Below are 24,965 nucleotides of genomic sequence, written 5' to 3' on the forward strand. Positions count from 1 at the left end.
CTAGACCTTAATAAGAATCTTTTTTGATCTTTACTTTTTTCTGTCGTCAACTTGCTTTTGTTGATCATTTTCTAATAGCTGATATTCTGAACCTTAGGTACTATTTTTATTTATTCTTTTTTTGGTGGTGGGTTTTTTTTGTTCCGTCTTCTCTGAAATGGTCCCTTCTCTACTTGCAGTGGACAGCTAAAATTCCTAGGAAATACACTGCAACTATCTAGACTGCATCTTGATCTAGCAATGATGTACTTCCTACCAATCTTATTTAGACCTTTTGTGAACACAGTTATATGTAGAGATACACATTAAAAGTATGCAGCTTATATTTAGTGTGTTTTTATATAAACATGAAACAACATAACTGTTCAGTTTTTCTGAATTATTATTCTAGGATCAAGACAACCTTTAATCCAACAATCTCAGCCTCCACCTTATTCATCACCTAGAGATGTTCCCCCAGACATATTGTTAGATTCTCCAGAAAGAAAGCAAAAGAAACAAAAGAAAATGAAGTTAGGCAAGGATGAAAAAGACCAGACTGAAAAAGCTGCAATGTATGATATCATTAGCTCTCCTTCCAAGGACTCCACTAAGCTTACATTAAGACTGTCTCGTGTAAGATCTTCGGATATGGACCAGCAGGATGATATGCTTTCTGGTTTGGAAAACAGCAGTGTGTCAGAGGGTGATATTCCTTTTAATGTGCAGTACCCAGGACAGACTTCTAAAACACCCGTTACTCCACAGGATGTTAACCGCCCACTAAACGCTGCTCAGTGTTTGCCGCAGCATGAACAGACAGCTTTCCTTCAGGCACAACAAGTGCCTGTTTTACAACAGAACACTTCCGTTGCTGCAAAACAACCTCAAACTCCTGTGGTACAGACACAGCAACAGGTTTCGCAACAAGGAGCTATAACGTCATATGATGAAGTAGAGTTGGATGCATTGGCTGAAATTGAGCGGATAGAACGTGAATCAGCTATTGAAAGGGAGCGATTTTCAAAAGAAGTGCAAGATAAAGGTAAAAGGATTGTGTGTGTGTATATACACTATATATTATATAAATATATATATATGCATATAACCCCCATATATATATATATATAAAAAACTTCCTGTCATTGTCACATAGTTCAATTCTTTTTATTCAGTGTAGGTTCTTCTGCAACATTCATCTCCATTCCCTTCCAACGATGAACTGTAATCTTTCATATATGCATATTTTGAATATCTGGTATTCTTTATTTGGGGTCTTAATGGATGGAAAGTAAAATTCTTATGTTTCAAAATTCTTTTAAAATACTCTTATTTTGAACCATGAGACTGAATGAAGTACAGTTGATGTTGTTTATAGTTTCTAAAATCCCAGCAGTACCATAAATCAAAACTTGAAGTAAGTTTTGTTAGTTATGTTATTAATCCATGTTTCCTAATTGAAGAAAATACAGGAAAACTGGTTTATCCCATTTCTACTCATGTGCCCATTTGGATTTAATGTGAAGGAGATGTTAGATTAAAATGACATCTATTCTGTTCTTTTGAAGGTAGTGTAATGATTGGGTAATATATACAATTATGTTGTCTCTAATGTTTGTTCAACTGAATATTAATTATTATGTAGGCATTAGAAACTTTAGAGAGCTACCATGTATCTGTATGGTCCATAGTAAAGAACCACATGGACCTCTGAAATGTTTTATCTTCGGTAGATGTACTTCTTGTCTTAAAGGATTTAATTGAATCTATCAATTTTTTTATTTTGATTTCTCTTTCTTTTTCTGTTGTTTACTGGTTTGAAGGTCTTTGGTTTCAGATGTATTTTATGAATTAGACAGTAATAATTTATCATAAGTATTTTTCAGAATCCTCCTCTGTACCGTGTTTAACTTCTGAGAAAAAAAAATCTTTTGTAGCATAATCCTAATTTATTAGATACTCTCAAGAAAAGTCTTGCAGAATGGAAAATGGTGAAAATTCTGATTTTGGAGGTTCATAGGTGAAAGTGGTCCATGGAGACATACTTGCATGGAATGAATTTACGCACAGTTCTTGAACCAGCAGAGAGGGTGCCAATTTTCTCCCTAATCCTAGGGTTTTTTCACTATTTTTAGAGATGCCTGAGTGGTGAGGGGAGGAGAGAGTTTGTGCATGTTTGTGTGTGTGTGTGTGTGTGTGTGTGTGTGTGTGTGTGTGTTTGTGTGTGTGTGTGTGTGTGTGTGTGTGTGTGTGTGTGTTTGTGTGTGTGTGTATGTGTGTGTTTGTAAACATGGTTGCAGTACTAAAAGGTTTAATTTTTACGATGTTTCTTATTTGGTAACTAAATCAAATCTTTTTAGGAAAAACTATTTAGGAGTATAAGGAGAAAAGGTGTGCTTACCTCAAAAGAGATCTCTATGGATGTGTACTTTCCTTAATTTTAATTTAATGAGATGGGGAATTTGTTTATTTGCTTAAATCTCTTCCATTAATTTTAAGTTTATTGTTGGAGAGCTTGTAGTTTGTGGTGTAATACTTCAAAAGCTACATTTATGTCCATACACTTACAATAGAATCTCTACCATGTTTTACCTGAGAAGCAGATGAAAAAGTGAGCAGCATTTTATTTTGATTTCTCTTCCTTTTTCTGTTGTTAACTGGTTTGAAGGTCTTCAGTTTCAGATGGTTTCAAACACTTCCATCAAGACTAAAAACACACTTTCTGTTTTGTTGTGTCTTTCAGAAAAAATTGACAATTAGTTGTAGAGTTTGTTTACTGTAATTATACATCCATGGTCAGAACCTTGATTTGTTTCTTTTGGGGAAAAAGAAAGATTTTTTACAGACTGTGACCTTTCCTGTTCACCACTGGTCAATATTCATTTTCCCAAATACGGATTCAGACATTATGATTTCCCCTTACCTGCATCCTCTGGTAGGCCTCAGATCTTCCTGAGTTCCTGCAGTTGCTATAAGTCAGGTACAAGAATTGCTGCCTTTTCCTGGGACAAATAATCACTATATATTCACTCGTGCTAAGCTGCCCCTATGATAGACAATAGTGCTTTTCACCTTTTCACTCTGGCTCTTGAGGTTTCAGCCATGACTGCAGAGTATTTAGTAGAAAGATTTTTAGCAGTCTTGGAACAGACTTCCTAAAACTGTTACCTTGGAGAAATACAGTTCTTTATTTTTTGGTAATGCTTTTCCCATTGCTTGTAAGTTTATGCTATGTCTAGAAGCTGATAGAGTCCGGGATTGTTCTAGTTAGAAGCATTTCATTTTTTGAGACTGCAGGAAGAGGCATCATCTCTTATTCCTATAAGAATATGTCTGATAGAAACATAGTCAATAACTTCTAAATATGTCATTCATATCTGCAAATCTGCATAGTGTCTTTATACAAAAGCTTAGCATTTGTGCCTTTTTGTACATGTACTGTAACTTCATATTACGTCAGGAAGAGAGCATGGGTGTAGCAAGTACTCGGTCTAATTAGAGTGGGAGTGCATAGTGCCAGCTAATGCTTTACAATAGCAAGCATCCCTTTAGAGAATTTACTCAAAATGCTAGCACATGCTAAAACCTGCATGAAAGCATCTTTGCTGTTTTTGTAACAGAGGCATGGGAATGCGTATTACAGCCATACTATGTTTTCTGTGTACACTCATACCAGTTTTCATAAACTACTTTCAGTAAAGTGGTACTCAAAAGTTTTGGTAGTAGATTAGTGGTCTCTTCTGTCCTTTATTTTAGATGTGAAATCTCCATAGTTTGTATTCCATCACAGATTTTCAAATAGTTTATTTTCAACACTAATGGTTTGGTTGTACAGGACGTGTTCTTCTGAGGCTAATAGCCAGTAGTGTGGAGGAGTTCATTTCAGAGAAGCAGCAAAGATTGTGGGGGGGGGTGTGCATTTTTGCTAAAAATTATAGAATTTGGCTAAGGCAATGCTCAGATCTGGGTGGGTTTTTTTGGATGCTGAGGTCCTTTTATTATATTTTGTACTGGTGGGAAATGGGGATTGGAGCCCTGTGGTAATTATAGTACTTTCTGTAATAAATCTTTGTTTCTAATAAAGCTGTTAAAATGTTTAGCTTTCACCAAACAGAGTACAAAGCAGTCTGTATTTCAGAAGAGGAACTAACACAGGGTTTTACAGAAGTGCCTTCTTCTTTGAAAAGCCACATACCTTTCTGAAATTTGATTTTCATGCTTTTGCTTTATGAAAAAGACATCTTTAGTGCAAAATGCACTAATGCAAAATATGACAAATTTGATCTAGTCTGTGTCAAATATGTGTAAGGAGTGATTTTATAATATAGGCTTCCTTCCTCATATCTGAGTGCTTTTTGCAGCTATGTTTTTATAATTCTATCCTTTTGGGCTACTTGGCTCTTGGATTAAGTGGAGTGTATCCTTTTCATTTATCATGATAGAGAGGTGCAAAGTTTAACAAGTTGGTTTCATCATTGTCCTGTGTGTGGAAGGGCAGGAGTTTGTATCCTCTTTCTACTTTATCCATCACAAAAGTCTCTCTATTGATAAATTTAACAAGTAATTTTTCTGTATCTGTTATTGAAAGGAGATTTTGAATATCTAGGCATTTGGCACCAAAAGTTACATTCCAATACATCTCTTACATTTAATGGTTTCAGTAGTGCTAAATTGTCCAAGCAACATGACGTAACTCAGGTCTTCTGTTCCCATTGCACCCTTTACAATGGCCTCTATACCCTCATCAAACACAAGATGTTAATCAATACTAGATTATATCTTCTCTTTTGAAAGAATGTGTATATTACAGATAAATCTAGCTATTATTTACTAAGACTCAGATTATCTAAGCTGGAAAAAAAGTGATTCAAAAGGGATATTAGAGAAGTAAATTGACATTTTACACAACGACTGACAGGTAAGCCATCCTCTGCTCTGGTTACATTGTGATATTTTGATGATGTAATTTCTTCAGAAAAGTAGTGAAACTTAATTCACACTTTCTTCTCTTCTAACTACTGCCAGTAGTCACACTTCCTGTACTATTTGGTGCTATTGAAGTCTTTTGAAACAAGTAGAGGTCTATATTCTGAACCAATACCTTATTCTTAACCAACCACCTTGTTCTCTTGACTGAAATTATGCTTTGATCACATTCTGAAGTTGACTAGTCCAAATAACTACAGGAAATCCTATTAAGTTTTCAAAATTGTCTTAGGAATTTCTGTTGTTTCAGGCATCTTTTTTTTCCTTTAGAGAGATAGGAATGTGGAGGGAGAAATTTCACTTTGGTAACCTCAGTTCATTGCATTAACTTGTGCTTTGCTACTGTTCAAATATAAGTGGCTTACTTTTGTGTGTAGTTCAGTAGTTCAAAGTTAGTCCATCACTTTTAGACTAAATTTTTCCTAGAACATTACACTAAAGTTCTTCTTTTTCAAGATTTAGACCTGCTATGGAATTAATTTTCAGATACAAAGTTTATACATCAAAATCTTTCATGCTTTTCTAAAACCTCCAAATACTGTGAAACAAAAATGTTTAACAGATTAATGCTAAAAGGAGTGCAGTCTTTTAGCAACAGGAAAAGGGAAGATAACATTGAAAATTACATAAAATCCCAGGAAGTAACCCATCTTTTTCAGATATGCTTTTGCAAATTGATTTAGCTTTTTTATTTTATTCCGATTTGCTGTGTTTTAATCTGATCTCTTCCATACACAGAATTGTGTGGTTAGGCTTTAGGCTTTTTCAAAGATACTTTTGTATGATACAGCTCTCTTAACAGATTGAGGAGTTCTTCTTGTAAGACACTGTTTTCTGGCATTTGTGAGAAGAGTAATGAAATCATTAACCATTTCATTGGGGGGGGCTAATATTTTTTTAAAACTTAAGAGCATTAGAAGAACTTTTTCAATGAGACAGACCAACTTGTATATGTGTTTTTCCCTATATATTTTACCCCTGAGGATCCATTTTACCCACTTCTTTGGAATCTTACTGTGGATTCTTTGAATTAGGAAGAAGTGAAGCTGTAATAACTTTATTTCCAATAATTGGATCAGTTAGGGGGCATTTGGATGCCTGCTGTGGGCCCTTCTTTTTTTGGTTCGTTCCAAGCCCTTAGCAGCAGAGACACACATCCCAAGAGTGTGAATCTGCCGGAGCAATACTCTCAAAACTACAGTTATAGGTAAGTAACCTTTTTCTCTTACCTTTTAAGTTCTTCCCCAGCTCCTCTCCCTTTCTCCCCATTACCCATCTCCCCCATAAAATTCCCTAAAGAGGGAACTAATAGAAGAATACTGTTAAGAATGAATAGTTTGTTTATGTCTAATTTTATGTAGCCAATTAATGAAATAACGGAATGTGTAATTATAACCAATATATTAGCATTCATTTCCAAAAATATGTTGTAGGGAGTTTATTTTCTTAAAAATGGAGCTACAAGTGCTAATTTGTATAGTAATCTTTCAGATTACAGTAATTAATAACAGAACGTAAAGAGACAGAATATGAAAGATAAATAACTGAGTGTCTCTGTAGTAGAATGTGAGACTTAGGTATCATTTGTTTTGTATGTAAAAGCTTTCAATAGGTCTGCATTTTGTAGTGTGATGTAATGGATGAAACTGGCACCTTACATAGCTCTTCCAAGAAAAAACAGCTTTGTAGCCCCTGGGTCCTATAAAAGACAGATTTTGTGTTTGCGTGTGTTCAGACATGTTTCAAGAAAAGTAAGAGAAAGAAATTCCTGTTCTGTTAGAGGAATTGCAATGAAATGTTTACATACATAAGTTTACACTTATCTGTGAAAAGTTACTTCCTTTTACAGTTTTTATAAAGATTAAAATACTTAACAAATGAATTTTTTTTTTTTTAAAAAAGTAGTATCATATAACTTAATAGCATTTTTATTTGTGCTAATATGTAACATTAAATCAAAATTCACCTATTTATCCCAGATTGTGCTTTACATAGGGTAGTGCAGAAAACTGCTCTTCTAGGAAGGTGTAGAAAATAACTAAACTGTAGCTGTTTAGCCAGAAACCTTCTTTGTTTCAGTCTACACTGTAAACTAAGACTATAAAATTCAATATAAATTGCATGTTACCATTGATTGTACCTGTTGGATGAGAGAATTTATGATACCATTAACCCAGTAATGACTTACATACTGGGTCATTTCTCTATAGTGGATTTAAGTCTTGATAAAGAGGTGGCATGAGTAGTTAATAACCCTATTAAGAGCTTAATCGGGTTCTGTAGCTCACAGTCACTAAGTTCATGATGACATCAGAATAAGAAGACCCAAGTATTTTTCATTGTCATGGACTATCAATGTTACTGATCTAGTTAACTGATGATATTTTTGAGTGCAAGGCAGAACAAAAACAACAGGTGGAAGGGAGAAGGGAAAGCCATTGCTTATTTCTGAAGTTTTTGATCTATACAAATGAATTAAAATCTAATTGGATATGTTAGCTGTGATACTAAAGTCGTTTTCATTAAGTCTGATGTTAGTGTGTTGTATTTTTATGTTATTTCCTGGTGTAGTATGTCCTTTGCATTACTGTAATTGATAGATAATAATGAGTAATCATACATCTTTAAGCAGAAAAATTCATAAGACAATATCATGATTATGTTATTGCTATATTTAAGAAAACAAGCAAAACTTCAGAATCTTCGTTTTGATAAAGTCTACTACTCCTTAAGGCATGTCAGGAATGTCGCTATAGCTCTTTTGTGTTTTGAACTGAGTGAATTTGGACATCCCTTCTGATGGGGTTTCCTTTTTAGACAATGGCTAGAAGTTTAATGAGGTCTTTTAACAGGTCACTAAAGATTAGTAGGTGTTTCTGTTCTGAGTCTTGCAAGTCCCTTTCTTTGAACTGCAGCAGCTGAAAGTCTTCTGATCTCTTCAGAGATTTTTGGAATTATGTACCATTCTATAAAGCTTCCTGTATGAGGTTCATGACCATACTTTCTTGAATTCTTCTGTAAGGGAGGAAGCAGTGAGAATAAAATCTTTACCCTGTTGGCTGAATCTCTCCTTCTAGAGGAGGAGCTAGTAGTGTTGCAGTCTCTTCTACTGATGGGAAGGGTTTTCTTTGGTTGTTCAATTCTTTTTTTCAGTTAGTATAGGACTTTGAGGTCAGTTGGAAGCAAACTCTTATGGGCTGTCAATGGTGTGCATACATAAGGGATAGAAAAGAACAGATATTTGCTCTCACTCCACTGATTGGTCATCCGTTGGTACAATTATAGTAATTTTGAAGATTCCTTGTATACAGACTAGGTTATTGTGGTCTACAGAACACTGTTGGTTGTGGGGGCAGGGCACTTAGACAACTTTGAAAAAATCTGTGAAAACTAACTAAGAAAAGGAAACAGTTGACAGTGGACATATGTTTGTTATTTGGACATATAGCTGTGTGTCATTTGTTGAAAATTTCTAATCTTGATTGATAGCTTAAATAGATCAGCTTATAATTGGCCTCTGTCTGACTTGTCTCTCATGTTGTTAAAAAATGGAAGGTTTGACAATATGTTATAACCTTTTAGGATTAGTATATTTGAGTTAAAATCATTAATTAGTGATATAATTAAATAAGTGCTATTTCAAATGAGTGGAAGCATACCCCAGTAATATCTGAGAGATTGGAACAATTAGAAGTTTAAAGACGTAAAACTCTTAAAAGTTATCCTTTACAAAAGGAATATTTTTACTTTCAATTACCACTTAAATGTTTCATCTAGAATTCATCATTAGAGGACCAATCTTTTTTGTATCTTGAAGAGAACATTCACATTTAACCATTTTGAATATGAAGTCTCCCACTGAATCCCTTACAAGGTGTAAATGGGAAAGCAAAAATTTATCTGTTATGTCTGTATATAAGTATGCCAAACACTATTAATAGAGGGAAGCATTACCATTCTGCTAAAAAGAAAGCTTAGCAACAATGCTCGTGATTATTATTTAGACTGGTTACCTTTTCATTGGTACTTATGGAGGGCCCATTTCAATTTGCTAGGCCAAGCAGTTCTAGAACTGGGTATCACTCAATTATACTCAGTGTTTAAAGAGTTTATTCTGGGATTTAAGGCAGTCATCAGGCTTGCAAGGAAGCAGTAACATAGAGGATATCAGCACTAATGGTGTCTTGACTTTTGCTTTGGAAAGATTCTAGGGTGAGTAAAAGAGCAAAGTTACATTTATAATACAGCTCTCCTCATCCACCTGCTTCAGCTCTTCACCACACTTCCTCAGCTTCCAGGCACATCTGTTTTCAGGATGAATGTTCTTCAAATCATGATTGCCATGTAGTTTCAGCAGAAATGTATCTCCAGATGTCTGTGGTTTTTCCAGTGCAATGTGTTTTTTGTTGCACAAAGGTTCCACAGTAATTAATTAATTAATTAATTAATTTCTAGATTTTAAAGTATGCATAATTTTGATATGCAGATATTTCCAAAAGTGAAGGCCATAGCCTGTCTCCAGGAACACTGTATGTAAGAGTATTGGTGGGAGATTACCACTTGGAAATCCAGCTGATTTTTTTCCTATGTCAAGCTTGTGGTTCCAGTAATGTTTTGTTTCTTGTACCACAGTGAATCATTTCAATTGATAAAATAGCTCTACTATTTTTTAGTATAATGTAGTTTATGATCTTGCTTTGAGTTCCAAGGTACTGCCTTTTAGTTAGCATGTTGCAAGGTAAAGAGAACATTCCTATGAATTTGCCAAGCCAAAAGGATTCATACGTAGAGTAACTGTTCTCTGAACTACCATAAATTTGTTAAAGGAATTGGAAAAAAAGTAGGTATATTTTGAATATATCTATAACCTCAGAGAAAGGCAGAGGAGTGAATAATGGCTTTGAAAAGAATCTGAAATCAATGAACTCGCATACCCAGCCATTAATATAGTCATAAATCTCTTCTGTAACTTAATACATACTCCTTTTACTATGAAAAGTGTTACAAAGATGGAAGCAAAAACATTCTGATCACATTTTATTGGACTAAAGAGATTGTGAGCCAATGTATTTGGAACTGCAACAAGCTTTAGATCTAGGTCTGTAAGATTTCAAAGTGAGACATTAGTCTGGTATTTCGGTGAAGTCCTAGATCACCATATTAAAAAAAAAATAAAATAAAAAAATCACTACTGTCTATGGAATGAAGTGAGTGAAGCTTGAATACTCATGCCTTGAAAGCTATGAATGTATTTCAATGGACATTGTAAAAGCTCATCTGTTCATTTTGGGACTCATGACTTAAAAGAGCAGCTATATGCAAACTTGCATATATTTGACTGTAAAAGAGAAGATCTGAAGATATCTGTTTTCAGAGGCTAACTACTCTCTTCTCACCTTGCTGATTCTAATTCTCATATAGCTGAAAGTGAGTTCAAGATTTGATAAAGCCGTCAAAACCCAATGCTTTGTTTCAGCTTTCAAATTTCTGCGGCTATTATGTCAACCTTAAAAGTTTTTGTACTTATTCAGTGGAGTTTTTTCATTATGCTTTGTGAAGGAAGTGGTAGTATGTATTCATCCTACCTTTTTTGCCCTAGTTCAACTGGATGTTTTCTTTTACTCAGGACAGCATTTTTTGTCCTAGATCCAGAATTCTCATAGAGGCAAAGCAGTAATGATTGAGTCTAGTTTTGAGGCTCACTTTCAAGATGCACTGGAAATCAGAAATCTGTGAGTGATCTCTAACTCTGTCTGCAATCACCTTGCCAGTTAAGAAAATGAAGGTGTCCCTTTCTTCTCAGGCAAGATGTCAAGTTACTAAAAGATCAGTATTCTAATGTCAAGAAAAATGAAGAATGTGCATCAGAAGAGCTATGTATTTAGAGGGAATATGTGTGCCAAGTTGTGATGTGATCATCTACTTATGTGTTCTCAACTTACAATTTGACATTTTGGATGGTGAAGAACAGAAGCATGTTGAGCCTGGTCACTTACAGAAGTCCAAGCAAGAAAATTGGCCCTACTTGAATTGTTTTGGTTGTTTATTCTTGGTGCCTTCAGCATGAGGGCTCTGAAAGGTGAGTTTTGATTGATCCAGCTACAGCTGTTTAAGGCATCACAGCTTGTGGCCATCTGCTCCTATAATAGGCTTAAGAAAGGAAAGCATTTTTTTCTTAGAACTGAATTATTCAGCCTGGTAGGTTAATGCAAAACACCTTCGCTAGTGCCTTGTGGTGATGCATTAGATAGTGAAATGCAGTTGTGGAAATACAAATGCATGTTCCCTTCTGCTACAGATGAAAACTTCAGTTGAAGACTTGGGGCAGATAATAAATAATGTCTTAAAGACTACTGTTAGATCCACCATCAGAGCTTTACAGGACTTTTTCAGTGTGCCTGGCATTTCTGGACTAAAATGACAAGGCTGACCAACTTCCTCGTAAAAATGCAAGTTTCTGAATTTAGATTTCAAAATTTATGGTTTTAATTGAGAAGTAAGCTAATGATGTGTATGGATGAATGTGTATTTGTTCTAATTCATAGTCAAGAAAAATACATCTATATAAGTCCTCATATGAATCCAGCAGTTTCATGTAGCACAGAAAAATCAAAAATCTCCATGCTAAAAAGCTGCATCTTTGATTTGGTATTTTTTTTTGCCTCACACGTGTATCATAAAGTTGGCATTCATTCCTACAGGATTTTATTGAGCTTTGCAAAGTTCTTTATTTGCAGTTGATCAGTTTCTGCATGGAGTTTATTGTATCTTTCTTTACTGTCCTCGAGCTATTAAATCTTGTACAAAACTTTTGAGTTTTACAAAGTTAAGAGATATCCAAATAGATCTGGGGATTAACATGATGGGGAAAAGAGCCTGTTCACATCACTGGAATTGACCATGTTACTGCTTGTTATTGTGGCCGAATTTTAATTTTGAAGGTGATCCTTCTAAGTATGTCTAAATAAGAATCTCAAAAAAATTTAGAATTAGAATTCAAGTGTTGTAATTCTGGTTTACAGTTCCAAAGGACTGTGTGGGTTTTTTCATTGACATTTATTTCCCTATTTCTTGATTGCATCCTCCTTACTGTTCATTCACCTGCTCTGAGTAGGAAAGCTGGTTCATTGCATCTGGTGATAAGGCTCCACAAACCTAGGCACAAAGTATGGTATTTTTCTTTGCATTTGTGGTCTAAGCATTTTGAAAATACATCTATGTTTAGTAATTCCTTACACTTACAATCAAATTCACTGATTGCAGAGAAAGTAACTTTTTTTGGACAAATTACACAGTGATAGTTGAGAAGTGAGAATATAAGTTTTAGTGCAGGTAGGGCACCTAGTTTTTGTGGCAGAAATTATTTTTAGTTTAGAGTTCTGTGTTGGTAACATAAATAGGTCGTAGTTTTATATAGGTAGAATATACTCTTTTGGATACTTCCATGTGCTTCTCATTTCTGTGAATTCTACCAAATTACAGGGTGTGTGGTTGACTCAATTTTTCTGTATTCTGCTCCTAATGGTTTTTTAGTGTAAACTGAAAGGCTTGTTGCAGAGTCAGATTCTTGACAGAAAATTTTTGTTTCATCTATAAAAAGCATTATGATTGCAAAGGGAAAATTGCACAAGTTTTTAAGTGTGTACTGGCCCCCCACCTAATATGCATGTGTTAAGGTAGAGACGCCAAACCTTGGTGTACTGCTTTGCTTCAAAGAGAAGCATGGAGTGGTGGAATAGTTACTTTATCATTTTTGTCCATTGTTTGTATGTTCCCTAAATATGTGTGAAGTCCAGCTGATCCACTGAACCAGATAGGGAAAACCTCTGTCATAATCATTGCAGATCCTTGCTTAGTACACATGTAATAAAGCAGGTTGAATCTGCAGAAGATATCTTTTATAGTGGTATTCCTCAAAAACTAGTTGTGGAGCTGCACCTTAACTTTGACTTTTGAGACTTCTGCTTCAACTGTAATTGAGTAGTTTGGGTTTTTTTAAATGGGGTGGGGTTTTTTTGGTCCTTATTTATTGCAGCTGTTTATTAGGTGGTTCTCTTCGGAGTTAAACAGGGCCTTTGATTTAATACGTTTTGAGGGAGAGTTTTTTTAATCATTAACTGGCCTATGTGGGAGACTGACAATGAATGATAGTCTGAATACATGAAAAAGTATTACTTAGAGAAGTCCTATTCTTGCTTTTAAATTCAGTGGATTTTGTTGTGTGTGCACATCTATGCTGAGGAAAATTAATTGTGGGAGTGGAAGGGAATGGACATTCTTCCTTGGACATTTATCAGTTTTTATATATAATTTGTGATTTTTTTTTTCTCTTGCAGATAAGCCTCTGAAGAAGCGAAAACAAGAAAACAAACCACCAGAGGCTGGAGGTGCTACTGGAGGAAATAGAGCAGCTTCTCAGGAGACAGGTTCTGCAGGAAATGGGGCAAGGCCAGCATTGATGGTTAGTATTGATCTGCAGCAAGCAGGAAGAGCAGACTCTCAGGCAACAGTAACTCAGGATTTGGACACCATCAAAAAACCTGAAGAAATTAAGCAGTATAATGATGGGTTTGTGTGTGTTCCCCAAGAAGACGCTGTTGGAGTTCTTAAATTTAAACCTGAAAACCATCCAGAAATTTTTAGAAAAAAGTCAGACTTTGAAAGTCAAAAGACAGGTATCCAGCAAAATGAAAACAGACAAATGGAATTCCAGCAAAATGAGAGCAGACGGTTGGAAAGTAAATACAATGAGAGCAAGCAGTTAGAAGTGAAACATGAAAGCAGACAAATGGAAATGAAACAAAATGAGAACAGACAGACAGAATCTAAACAAAATGAGAGCAGGCAAATGGAGATGAAACAAAATGACGGAAAACAAAATAATGGCAAACAGGAAATACGACAGAGGCCAGAAACACCGAAACAGAAGAGTGAAGGCAGACCTGAAACACCAAAACAGAAGAGTGAAGGCAGACCTGAAACACCAAAACATAAACATGATAATAGGAGGGACTCCAGTAAACCTTTGTCAGAGAAGAAAATTGAAATATCTAGGCACAAACTAGATGTGAAATCTGATCCTTCAAGGATGAAACCTGAAAGTCGACCTGAGCCAACCAAACCAAGGCCTGATGGGCGCTCAGTTTCTGATACACCAAGGCGTGACCAGGATAGCCTTAAACAAAGATCTGAGGAGAGGGGGGAGTCAGAGAGGTACAAAGGAGATCCATCCAAGATTAGAAGGCCTGAATATTTGCGATCCTCAAACAAAAATGAACATGATTCTAAGCATGGTATTAAATCTGATAGTTCAAAACCTGAGAAATTTGAAAGGAAATACAGGCATGAGTCTGGTGATTCAAGGTTTTCTTCTGGGGATCAGAAATCAAGACCTGACAGCCCTCGTATTAAACAGGAAACTAAAGGGGATTCTAGCAAATCAAGACCTGATAAACCTGGTTTTAAGTCACCAAACAGCAAGGATGAACGAAGGACAGATGGTAATAAGAGTAAAGTAGATAGTAATAAAGCACATGGTGACAATAAAGCAGAGTTTCCCAGTTATTTGTTGGGGGGAAGATCAGGCGCATTGAAACATTTTGTCATTCCAAAAATCAAGCGTGATAAAGATGGCAATGTTACTCAGGAGTCAAGGAAAACTGAATTTAGAGGTGAACATAAGGACAAAGTAGAGAAGATTGGGCTAGTGGAAGATCTAAATAAAGGAGCTAAGCCTGTAGTTGTCCTTCAAAAGCTTTCTTTGGATGATGTGCAGAAATTTATTAAGGACAGAGAAGATAAATCAAGGGGCTCTTGTTTTAAACCTAACAAGAACAAGTCATCCAAACCTAATAAAGGTAAGATTGTTTTAATATTAATTGCATTATATCTTTTACACTTGAGTTCTTGTAGATTTCTTCCTCTGCTCTTAGAAATTAAATGCAAACACTTGATAGTTTATATGCTTGCTTATGTGGTGAGAAATGAAGTGAAACTAGTCTAAGGACCTGTCATTATCAGAAATCTTGCTACAAATGTACCTGAAATGATTTATTTGCTGCAATACAAGTACATAATCTGGCAATATTTAAGTGGTCTTAAGATCTATTTCAGCTGCATTAGTTTTATATAGTAATTTATCCAGTGAAATGTAACTGTTGTATGTATAATTTTACCTGGTTTAGGTGTATCTGTATAAAGGACTGCCACTACTGTATTAGCATAGCTGGAATGATGGGAAATACTAAGAAAGCAAACCCTAAGATTCTTTTATATATTTAATTTGGAGCGGATTTTTTTAAAGTATGTTTTTACATAGTGCTATTAAGAACATAGTTGCAAAGTCCCATTACCTCTTTAATACTGTAAATACAAGTCAGTTGAGGAGGTTCCAAGCTTGAGACTTTGTGACAACGAACTTTGAAAAAGTCTGGTCTGTAGGAGAATTCACGTGTCATTGTCTTTAGTGTCCATTATATGCAGGAGGAAGAAAGCTGAACAATTAGCTGACATTTTGAAATTAGCAATATGGACAGGAAACAATTTAGAATAGCTTGGAGGTATTTAATTGATTGTCTCTTCTGCAGATTTAACAGGATTTTTAAATAAGATTGCTTTTGTTTTTGGTGATTTCATTTTGGCTTCTTTGGTTTCAGACTAAACTAGATAATTTCATATTGTGCAATCAGTATCACTAATGGTAAATCTGGTCAGGTTTGTTTTTTTTAACATATAAAGAATTTAAATTTCTTATCTATTCATGTTTATAGAGTTGTTGTGTCTTAAAGTAGACAGATCAAAAGCCAGAGGAGAGGTTTACAGCTGTATGCAGGATGTTGTGTAAATCCATTTCCAGGTGTATAATGATTTTGGGATTAAAACATTTTCTTACATAGCTGATCTGATAAGAAATTGTGTAGAAATCATCTTCGTGAATGTATTTTATGTGCACCTGTAAAGAGGTGTTGTCTGTATTGTTAATTTCTTTGCTGTTTTCTATCTACTGACCTCTTTTTATTAACTCTAAAAAGCCTTAATAATAATTTGTGATGTATTTTACATCTTTGTAAAATACTAGCCTCCTTGTTAGGGATTTCTCTTTGTCCTGGAAATAAGAGAATTGTCCCTGTCCCTTTTTGATTTTCAAAATTTCTGTTTCTAATAATAGATATCTAGAGTTAACCATAAAATTATGTTGTCTTTGTTCTCAGTTTAATCTGAAGCTTTCAGATCAAACCCTTATTATCTTGATAGTAAATGCTAAAAACTTTCTTATGGAACTCAGTTCTAGTCTCAGTAGGATAGATTTTGAGTTCATACATCTTTATGTGCAGAAAATTAGTTACTTTAAAGTCTTCAGAACAATAGGCAGTGCACGTATGCTTTCCAAAATGTTTCTGAATTACTTTTTTCTTGTAATCTGTATTATATGTGGTTATATATGTAGAATGTTTTCATAACGTTGAAAAGTTTTAATGACTTTTGGTGTGATTTTAGTAGCTGTCACAGATAAGAAATGCATTGATTTTAAAGTCAGGTTTTTAATTTCTCTACAATGTTTTTCTGCCTTTTTTTTTTCTTTCTGAAGTCATAATTTTCTTGCATTTCTTGCACTTTGAAATTACTTGTTTTACAGGGGAAGAATGGTTTGAATCTGAGTCTTTTTGCAATTGTATTCAGAATAAGGTTCTTACAATGATACTAGAAATAGGTTTCACGAAAAGAATAATGCAACTATTTTTATCTTACAAATTAAGTTTTGAGTGTTCAGCAGGCAGATTTTGGAGAAAGTGTCTTTGAACTGCAGATTTTTGATGTGTATGTTTAGTTCTGTATTTTTTTTTCTGGTAACTTACTTCCTAGAACATATTATGCTAATTCCAGTGCTTCAGAAGGTACATATGTAATAAAATTATCTCTCTTCATAAGGCAAAGCCTATTTGTCAACAGCTAACTGGTGTAGATACATTCATGCCACTACAACAGTGTCCTCAATCCAGCTGAAATAGTGTTCACAGTTTTACTTGGTGCCAGTTTTACTTATAAACTTTTTAGTACACTAGGAAATGTAATTTTCATAAATCTTCTTTTAGTCCATCCTATACTACTTAGTAGATTGTAGCAATTCCTTTCTAGTGTTGCCTTTTAGCATCATTATTCAACTTTTCACATGCCTCTTATGCCATGTAGCTTAGTATATTTTACTTTCTCTTATTTCACTACCCTTGTATCTCTTGTGCTTTCTTTTTTCTTTTTTTTTTGTCATCCATCCCTCCCTCAAGAAAATGTGTTCTTCTGGCTTTGTCATGTACGACATCATTGCTATAATTTATCTAAAATGCAGTTTAAAATAGGGTGGTTCAGTTAGTTCAAGACACCATTTAGATACTCGTTATCTCTTAAGAGGCTAATTCTCATTCATTACAAAACTCAGTATCACTGACTCACATTAAGCTACAATTAATTCATTGCAAACGGAAAGACTGTACAATTTTTTGCGTTGTTTTAGTAAATATTAAATTTTAAAATCATATTTTTATTTGCACTGGGCTTCAAAAATACAAGGTAACATTGTCACCAAATTTTTAAACACATTTGAAATGTTACCAAGTTATGAATGGGAGGGGTAACCATAGTGTGTGACTGTTAATATTGAATCAATCCAAGAGTCCCTTTTGGCATTTAAAAGGAAGAAGGAACTTCCCTCTCTCCATCTCTCTCTCCCATGATCTTTGAGTACTTTTCTCAAAGATTTAGTGTATCTCAGAGGAAAGTTACGGATTTTTTATAGTATAATTGTTACAGGGTCTTGTGGTGAAGTCTTGTGGCCAATATTGTCCAGGTCAGACTGTACTGTGACATTTTCTTTGTCTGATTTTAACATGTGTGAATGTCTTTTATCCTGGTTTTGATGCAAATGTATGTTGTTGTGGGATCCATGAAACTTTTCGTTTAAGTTTGTGCCTGCAATGAGGAGGTCATGTTTGCTGTCCTTTCTTTTCAGAACCTCAGTGAATATCTTCTCTGCTGCTTTTTAGAGCTATGCTGATCAGCTGTGTTGGGATGAGAGCTGTTAACAGCTTCATAGTTACTGCATTCTAACAAGACAAATTTTCCTTTGTTAAGCATAAGTAATGAGAGATATTGTAACTATCTGTGTAAGATGTCTGAGTAGGTTTATAATATATTTGAAGGATTGTCTTTGCAAAATAAGTATCTTTTGAATCTTCCTGTATCACCTAATAAGGTTTAAGCGGGAAAAAAAAGAGAAAAATTCCAATCTGAATGCTCTTCCTCCATTGTGTAGATTGTTATGGGATTCCTTTATCTTTACAACACAGAACTGAAGACATAAGGTTTTGTTGCTCACTACAAGTCCTCCTAAATATAATGTGTTCCCTGCTGCTCTCATCTAAAATTTGAGTAAAGACTTGATATTTCTTTAAAGGTGCTCTTCATACATACTCTTTACAGGATCAGCTGAAAATCTTACTGCTTAATCATCTTCATGTCATTAAAAAATTCTTCTGGATTCTTCTATGTTTTGTACTTATATGGTTTGTTTGGGGGGGTTTAGTTTGTTTTTAATTCCAGGTGACTTCTTCTGAGCCTGTAGTAACTCTGATTTGGCATTTGTGTAACATGACAGTCTGTCTTTGGGTTCTAGCACTGTTGGAAATAGTTTCACTCAGGAAACAGCAATCAATTATCTTCTAGTAGTGACGAGAAAGGGAGTGTTTCAGGATGAAAAGCTGTATTCAGATTGTGTAGGCTCGATAGAATGAACTTGTGATGCTTCTCACTGGTTTCTACGTAGCACAGCCAAGCTACTTAAAGATGCTTTATGGTACAGATGAAAACTGCGGGCAGAAAGGAAGTACCAATTCTAAACCTTATTTAAATCCGACATGTACAGGAATTCTGTAAGGACAAAATTGGGTTATGTATGTTAGCACATCAAATTTTAGAGTTCACACAAATTTGTTTCCAAGATAACAATTTCTTAATGCTGAAACAGACACCTGGAAATCAGAGGGACGGGCCACAAGGAAATAACTAGAGTAAAAATATACCCTGGGTAAAGGAAAGTTTGAAACTCAGCTTACTTCCCATAAACTGTGCTTTTGTAAATGTTAGCATTGTGAAAATGCTCAGTTCCATATATCATGAATTTGAAATCACTGTCTTGAAGTTCCTGGTAGCATGCATTTGCATGCGTCAAGACCAGAATACTAACCTGATGACCATCTTGCATGTGCATGCAGCACCAGGTAGATCTGTAGAAAATTATGCCACATTTCAGAGGGAAAAAATACTGTATTTCAGCATTTACAGCAGAAAAATTATAATGATTCTTCTCTACTCAAATGTTTAAACCTTCTTCAAACTAAAATTTAATAATAATTATAGAACAGCTATGACTTTCGTAAGAATTCTACAGTCTTCCTTTTTTTTCTCTTTTCTGATATATTAATGACTACTTCCTCTCAGTTTAACTAGACTAGAAGAGGTACTGGCTCACCCTTGTACCATTAGAAGTATTTCAAGATATGTGAGGTTTGCAGATGAGTAATTTAAATATGCACTTTGTTCATTGAGCCCTAATTATTTGATTTTTTTTCCCTGGATTAATAGATTCACATTTTGAAAAATATTCCAAACATTGTTTAGTTAAAAGTCTAAACTACATATAACTTGTTAAAGTCTAGGAAGATCTGATTTCTCCTATATGCTTTGCACCAGAATGGTTTTGCTTCTGCTTGCAGGAAATTTTAAGATATGGTGTGTCTGTCCCATTCTAAAAAGTTGCTGGGATTTGTGTGGGAATTGTACATGCTCTCTGGGGCCTTCATTTTTGGTACTAGTTTTTCAGAAGTAGATGTTGGATAAGCTGGTATTGGTACACAGAAGGAATCAGGCATTGCACACAGGAGTAATTTCTAATGTTGATCAGTTTCTGGTAATAGAGGTGACATTTTCAGCACAGAGCTTTGCCTGGTGACTTCTTTGCTGCTATTTGTTTCCTGCTTTAGACTTTGCTACTAAGGTAAACATTTTGATTTGTGCTCCTACAGTATTTTTATGTATAGGAAGAGTGAATTTTGCATGTGTCACATCGAATTCTTAGCAGACATAATGAATTTGACCCAACTCACTCATTTCATTATACTTTATCTGAAATATGATGCTTTGTCTGTTTGCATATTTAGGAGTGCATTGTTTAATTAGTTGATTTTTTAAAGATTACTTTAGCACATGTAAGTGTTACATTTATTACCTAATTTTATTACCTAATTTGTCAGAACAGTTTCTTGGAAGTCTGAAACTGCTCTTGGTTCATGGACATGGATGAGAGAACCAGAGTTCCTCTTGCTTCTGGGAATAGCTAAAGTTATTTTGCATAAACAATTTTTGCAACAATGCATTGCAACATGTAAATGTGGCCCAGAATTTGATGTGAATTACAGTATACAATGCAGACTTGTTCATGTGTCTAAGGATCTAAAAGTGGATATTGATCTCAGCTTATGTGCAGGAATATATGCTTGAAATTTTTGGCTTGAATTTTCTTCTAGCTAAAGGGTAAATTTGACTAAATACAAATACCAAAAAGCCTTATATTTGCTTCTGGAGAATTAACTTTTCTGTTGCTCAACATTATCAGCTGTTCTAGGTGACTCTTTTCATGTAAGAAAATTTAAACTGTTTACTTGAAATTTGGAGTTTATTTCTGCTCCATGGGAATAGTAACAGCACTTTTTTGACAAAAAAAGACTTTTTTGTCTTTCAGATTACTGTTTGCATTGAACAACTTCCTTAAACATACATTCTGTTTAAATATCTTCGAAGCAATTTTCCTGTACTATTTTATATTTAAAGCTAAAACATCAGCAATCTTTTGTTGTTGTTGTTGTTCCTTATGTAATTGTTATCTTGAAGAAGCAAAACCAGTAGCTTCATGAAATATTTTCAGTGATAAAAAGCACTGAGAATACTTCTATGCAAAGTTAGCATGTCTACTTGATGTATCTAGAAGTTGCAGATGAGATGAAAAATAATGGCTTTTTTTACTTATTCTCTGCAAGTGTTTTGGTTGTATTATATTCCTTGTATAGAAGGTTTTGGTTTATGACAAGAGAAATTCTGAGGAGTAATCTGATTTTATTTAATTAAGGTCTTTTTCTCAGGTGCAGTAAACCGTCAGAATACATGGCTGTAAAAATATATTAGTCATAAATTTCAGATCCCAAACATTAGTCATTGTAGGGTCAGTGAATGGTTTGGGTTACAAATTATCATAAAGATCATCTCATTCCAACCCCCTGCCATGGGCTGGGGCACTTCAGGTTGCTCAGAGCCCCATCCAGTGTGGCCTTGAACACTTCCAGGGATGGGGCACCCACAACCTTTCTGGGCAATTTTTTGCTCACCACCCTCTCCATAAAGAACTTCTTTCTAACATCTAAACTAAATACCTGCTCTTTTGATTTAAAACTGTTTCCCCTCGTTCTATTGCTATCTGCCAGTGTTAAAAGCCAGCCTCCCTCCTTTTTTATAAGCCACCTTTGAGTACTGAAATGAGTTTTAATAGAAAAATATGAACAGATAATTGCATGGTGGGTTTTGCAACTGGACAAGATACCTTAACTTCTTAAAACAATAAAATGAGTTGGCCTGAATTTCAGTGTGTACGTTCAGAAGCATTGACAGCAAAATCCAAAATCACCCCACAACACTGATAAAAAAAATAAAAGCAAGGGAGTTTGTGCAGCATTACATTTATTTCAACTGCCAACCTTGCTCCTTTTTATTCTGAGTACTGCTTTATTTTTTGTACAACACCTTGGAAAACTAGACTGCTCTAGCCTCCTTTTATCAATTTCTTTACAGACAAAAAGTCAGCAATAAGGCCAGCAGTAACTTTCTACATCAATCACATAGCTTGAGAACATCATTGATGCCAATGTCAATGTGAGTTCTCTTGGAATCTTGGGAGTGCACATGTTGGACGTATTCCCTGCTCTCTGCCTGGATATTTCAGAGTTCCCTTTTGAAGTTTCTTCTCTCCTAAAAATGTTTGTTTCTTCTCAGAGTATTTTGTACTATTAAAATCTGTTTTGAATCTATGTTTCTTAGCTGATGTTGATGATGACCTCTGTTGTATCGTGGAATTATTCTGTTGCCATGTCCAGATCCTTCTCTGACCAGCCTGTCTGGGTCCTGTCCTTCAAGGCCAGAGCTAAGGACTGAAGTAAATGCAGGGAGTCTGAAAATTTTTTTTTAAGGCTTTGAGCCTTTTCTTTGTGCTACTGTTGGGGGAGATGAGGAAGAATTGTTTTATAAAATATGTTAGAGCAGGTTCAAAGAAATGTAGGACATACTTCTCCCTAACACTACCTGTCTCCATCCTGCTAAATTGATTGCAGCAGAGAATTCCTGTGTATGCAGTCCCTTGGGTGGAGGTGAGGGCACCTCACTTGCCCACCATTTTTTTGGCATGACTGTATGTGAGGTGAGCTCTGGAGTTATCCCTTAATATATGTAATGAGGGTATGTCAAAAGATGAGGATAAAGCACTCAATAGAGGGTTATATCCTTTTGGATACATTCTGTAGGATGTAGCTGTATACCCTTCCATAAGCTTTACAGCAATGAAGGGGAGAGGAAAGAGAAAAGGGAAAAGCTGCTGGTGTAAATGTAGTACTCAGTTTGTTTTCAGCAGCATTCATTGATAATGTGTTTTTCAGCTGATGATAGGGTATTGAGATTAAAGTGGAACTTCCATCATAGAAGCAGATAGGTCCTCCTCAAAACTTAAATTTACTTTAAAAAATTGCTGTGTTTTCCCTGTGTTCCCTCTTCTGTTCCTGAAACTGTCCAGAACACAAAACTATTATGACAAGTGTGAAGCTTGTCACTGGGTACACTACAAGGGTAGCGGACTGATCACCAAGGGCTCGCTTCACCAAATAAAGAATGCACTGGAGCATTTTAAGGGAGAGCCTGGTGGAAATGATATCATTAAATTTGCACACTTGAGAAAGAATCAAAGATTTTTCAGCTTTAACCAGCAATGTCTTCTTCATTTCATAGGCACTCATGTGGCCCTTTGCATTCCTGTGCCTGAATGGTGTACTGTAACAATAGTTAGCTGTTTTAGAAAGGTGTTTATTATCTAAATATCTTATAGGAAACTACTTCTATCCTTTTTTTTTTCCTTTTAGTTCCTTATTTAAAACACAACCTTATGTACGTATTTGCTGTAGATTTAACCTTCGAGTCTCCACTTTTGTAGCTACAGTGACATGGCTGTTCAACAAAATAGCAGCACTCTTCTTATGGAATAAGGATATTTTATTTCAGTTAGTGCAGGTTTGAAGGTTGGTTGAGCTAATCCAGAAGGAAACTGTTTTCCTTCATGCGTGTATATGCCTGACATAAGAGGAAAGTTAGACTGTAAGCTTTTATTAGAAAAGGGAGGAATATTGTTTAGCAAATGCTCAGAGAGGATATTTAAGGGAGGTGAGCTTAGTCTCTGTGGAATAAAAACAAGACTGGATATATAAGTCATCAACAAAATAGGAAAAGTCCAGTAACAGGTAAAGTCTTTTCTGACAAAAAAGGAACAAGAAAAGGGCAAAACTGAGCTGCAGTCAGTAGGGGTTTGTTTTTAATATCCAAATGAAGATGAGTGACAGTTCTTTAGTGTAGAAATTCAGTGGTCAAACTTCAGTTTCTAAACACTAAGAAATGGGTAGATTAATATCCTCACCCCAAACAGGTGGCATTATTCCCCTCTCAGACCTTTGTGTGTTCTTTCAATGTCTTCATAGTTGGGAAAAGTTGCACTTTAAAATCAAGATATATAGAGTTTACAAATAGGAATTTGCATTAACTGCAGTTTTGATTATTGCAAACAATTGGCACACAGAAATGGAAAAGATAAGTTTTATATTTCTACTGTATTAACTGTCTCATAGTAATAAAAGTAGCAATTCAGAGTTCAGATTTCTAACTGTGTTTTAATCTTGATGGCTCATAGTTCACAGGAAATTGTACCAAGATCTGATTTAAACGATGTATTTATTTTCCAGAGTTTGGAAAACAAAGATAAATCATTACTGAGAAAGTAAGAGTTTATTCATATTGGTTTTGATTTCATGACAGGAACAGCCTCTCCTGAAAAGTTCACCTAAGCATCAGTAAGAATCATCCTCTTTCCCATAGGTGTTTATTTGAAGTTGTTACATCAAGCCAGATGAAAATAATAAGAACACAGATTTTTATGTCAAAAAATAATTGTGCTGTCCATATTGAATGGACCCAGCAAAAGTCCATAAGAATGTTACCTTTTTTTAATGTTTAACCTCTCTTGAAGGATGAGCTGCCTGGACAGGAGTGTCTACTGGGCTTGCAAAGTCAACACAAAGCTATATTGGATCCTCCTAAAGATTACATATGCATAAACATTAACTAAAGCTTTTCTACAAAGTTGAAGTTGCAAAACACAATACTGAGCTGTGAATCAGGCCTGGTCTTTTCCATTAGTTTTTTAAACCATATGTGGAGAAGGGAAATGCTGCAACCTCTAGATATTTATAGAAATGTTTCTATTATACATAGGAAAACCCTCTGAAAAACTTCCCAGACCATAATAAAATATGGGACCAGGCTTACAGACTAATTCATTTCTCACTGAGATTCTCTGACTGATCTTTACTGTATTATATTCTGTAAAGAAATGCTTGGTGAGAAAACATCTTATCTTGAGGGTCAGTGGACATGGAGTAGTAGATGAAGATTCATTAATATTAATATTTTCCTTAGAAACTTTTTAATGATAGCAATCAAGCAAAACCAAGAATTTGTTCTTCTCTGGCAAGTAACTTGCATGTAAGTTGTGGACAGCATTGCATATGTTTGGAGAAGCACTATAGAAATTACTTTTCATATACACAGTTCTTTGAAATTAATTTTTCTTCTGTGTCTTCCCTTTGGAC

The 24,965-nt window shown here is 35.0% G+C and overlaps 1 protein-coding gene across 10 annotated transcripts in view; it reads left to right on the plus strand.

Annotated features, from left to right (window-relative positions):
• Positions 1–24,965, plus strand: part of NIPBL (NIPBL cohesin loading factor) — a 141,220-nt gene that overhangs the window by 69,200 nt on the left and 47,055 nt on the right. For 4 of the 10 annotated variants that reach the window (XR_004500431.1, XM_015652701.2, XM_015652703.3 and 1 more), the window contains exons 9-10: positions 392–1,024; positions 13,302–14,822. The exons of 1 other annotated variant lie outside the window; for it this stretch is intronic. Coding sequence is in view for 8 of the 9 variants with exons in the window: in XM_015652701.2 (XP_015508187.1) it covers positions 392–1,024; positions 13,302–14,822 (2,154 nt within the window). In the remaining variant the exon portion in view is untranslated. Of the gene's footprint in view, positions 1–391; positions 1,025–9,419; positions 11,045–13,301; positions 14,823–24,965 lie in introns of those variants that run through there. 5 more of the 10 variants (XM_015652706.2, XM_033520357.1, XM_033520356.1 and 2 more) reach the window with 4 other exon arrangements.

This window comes from Parus major, chromosome Z, assembly GCF_001522545.3.
Source record: "Parus major isolate Abel chromosome Z, Parus_major1.1, whole genome shotgun sequence".
Classification (NCBI taxonomy): domain Eukaryota; kingdom Metazoa; phylum Chordata; class Aves; order Passeriformes; family Paridae; genus Parus; species Parus major.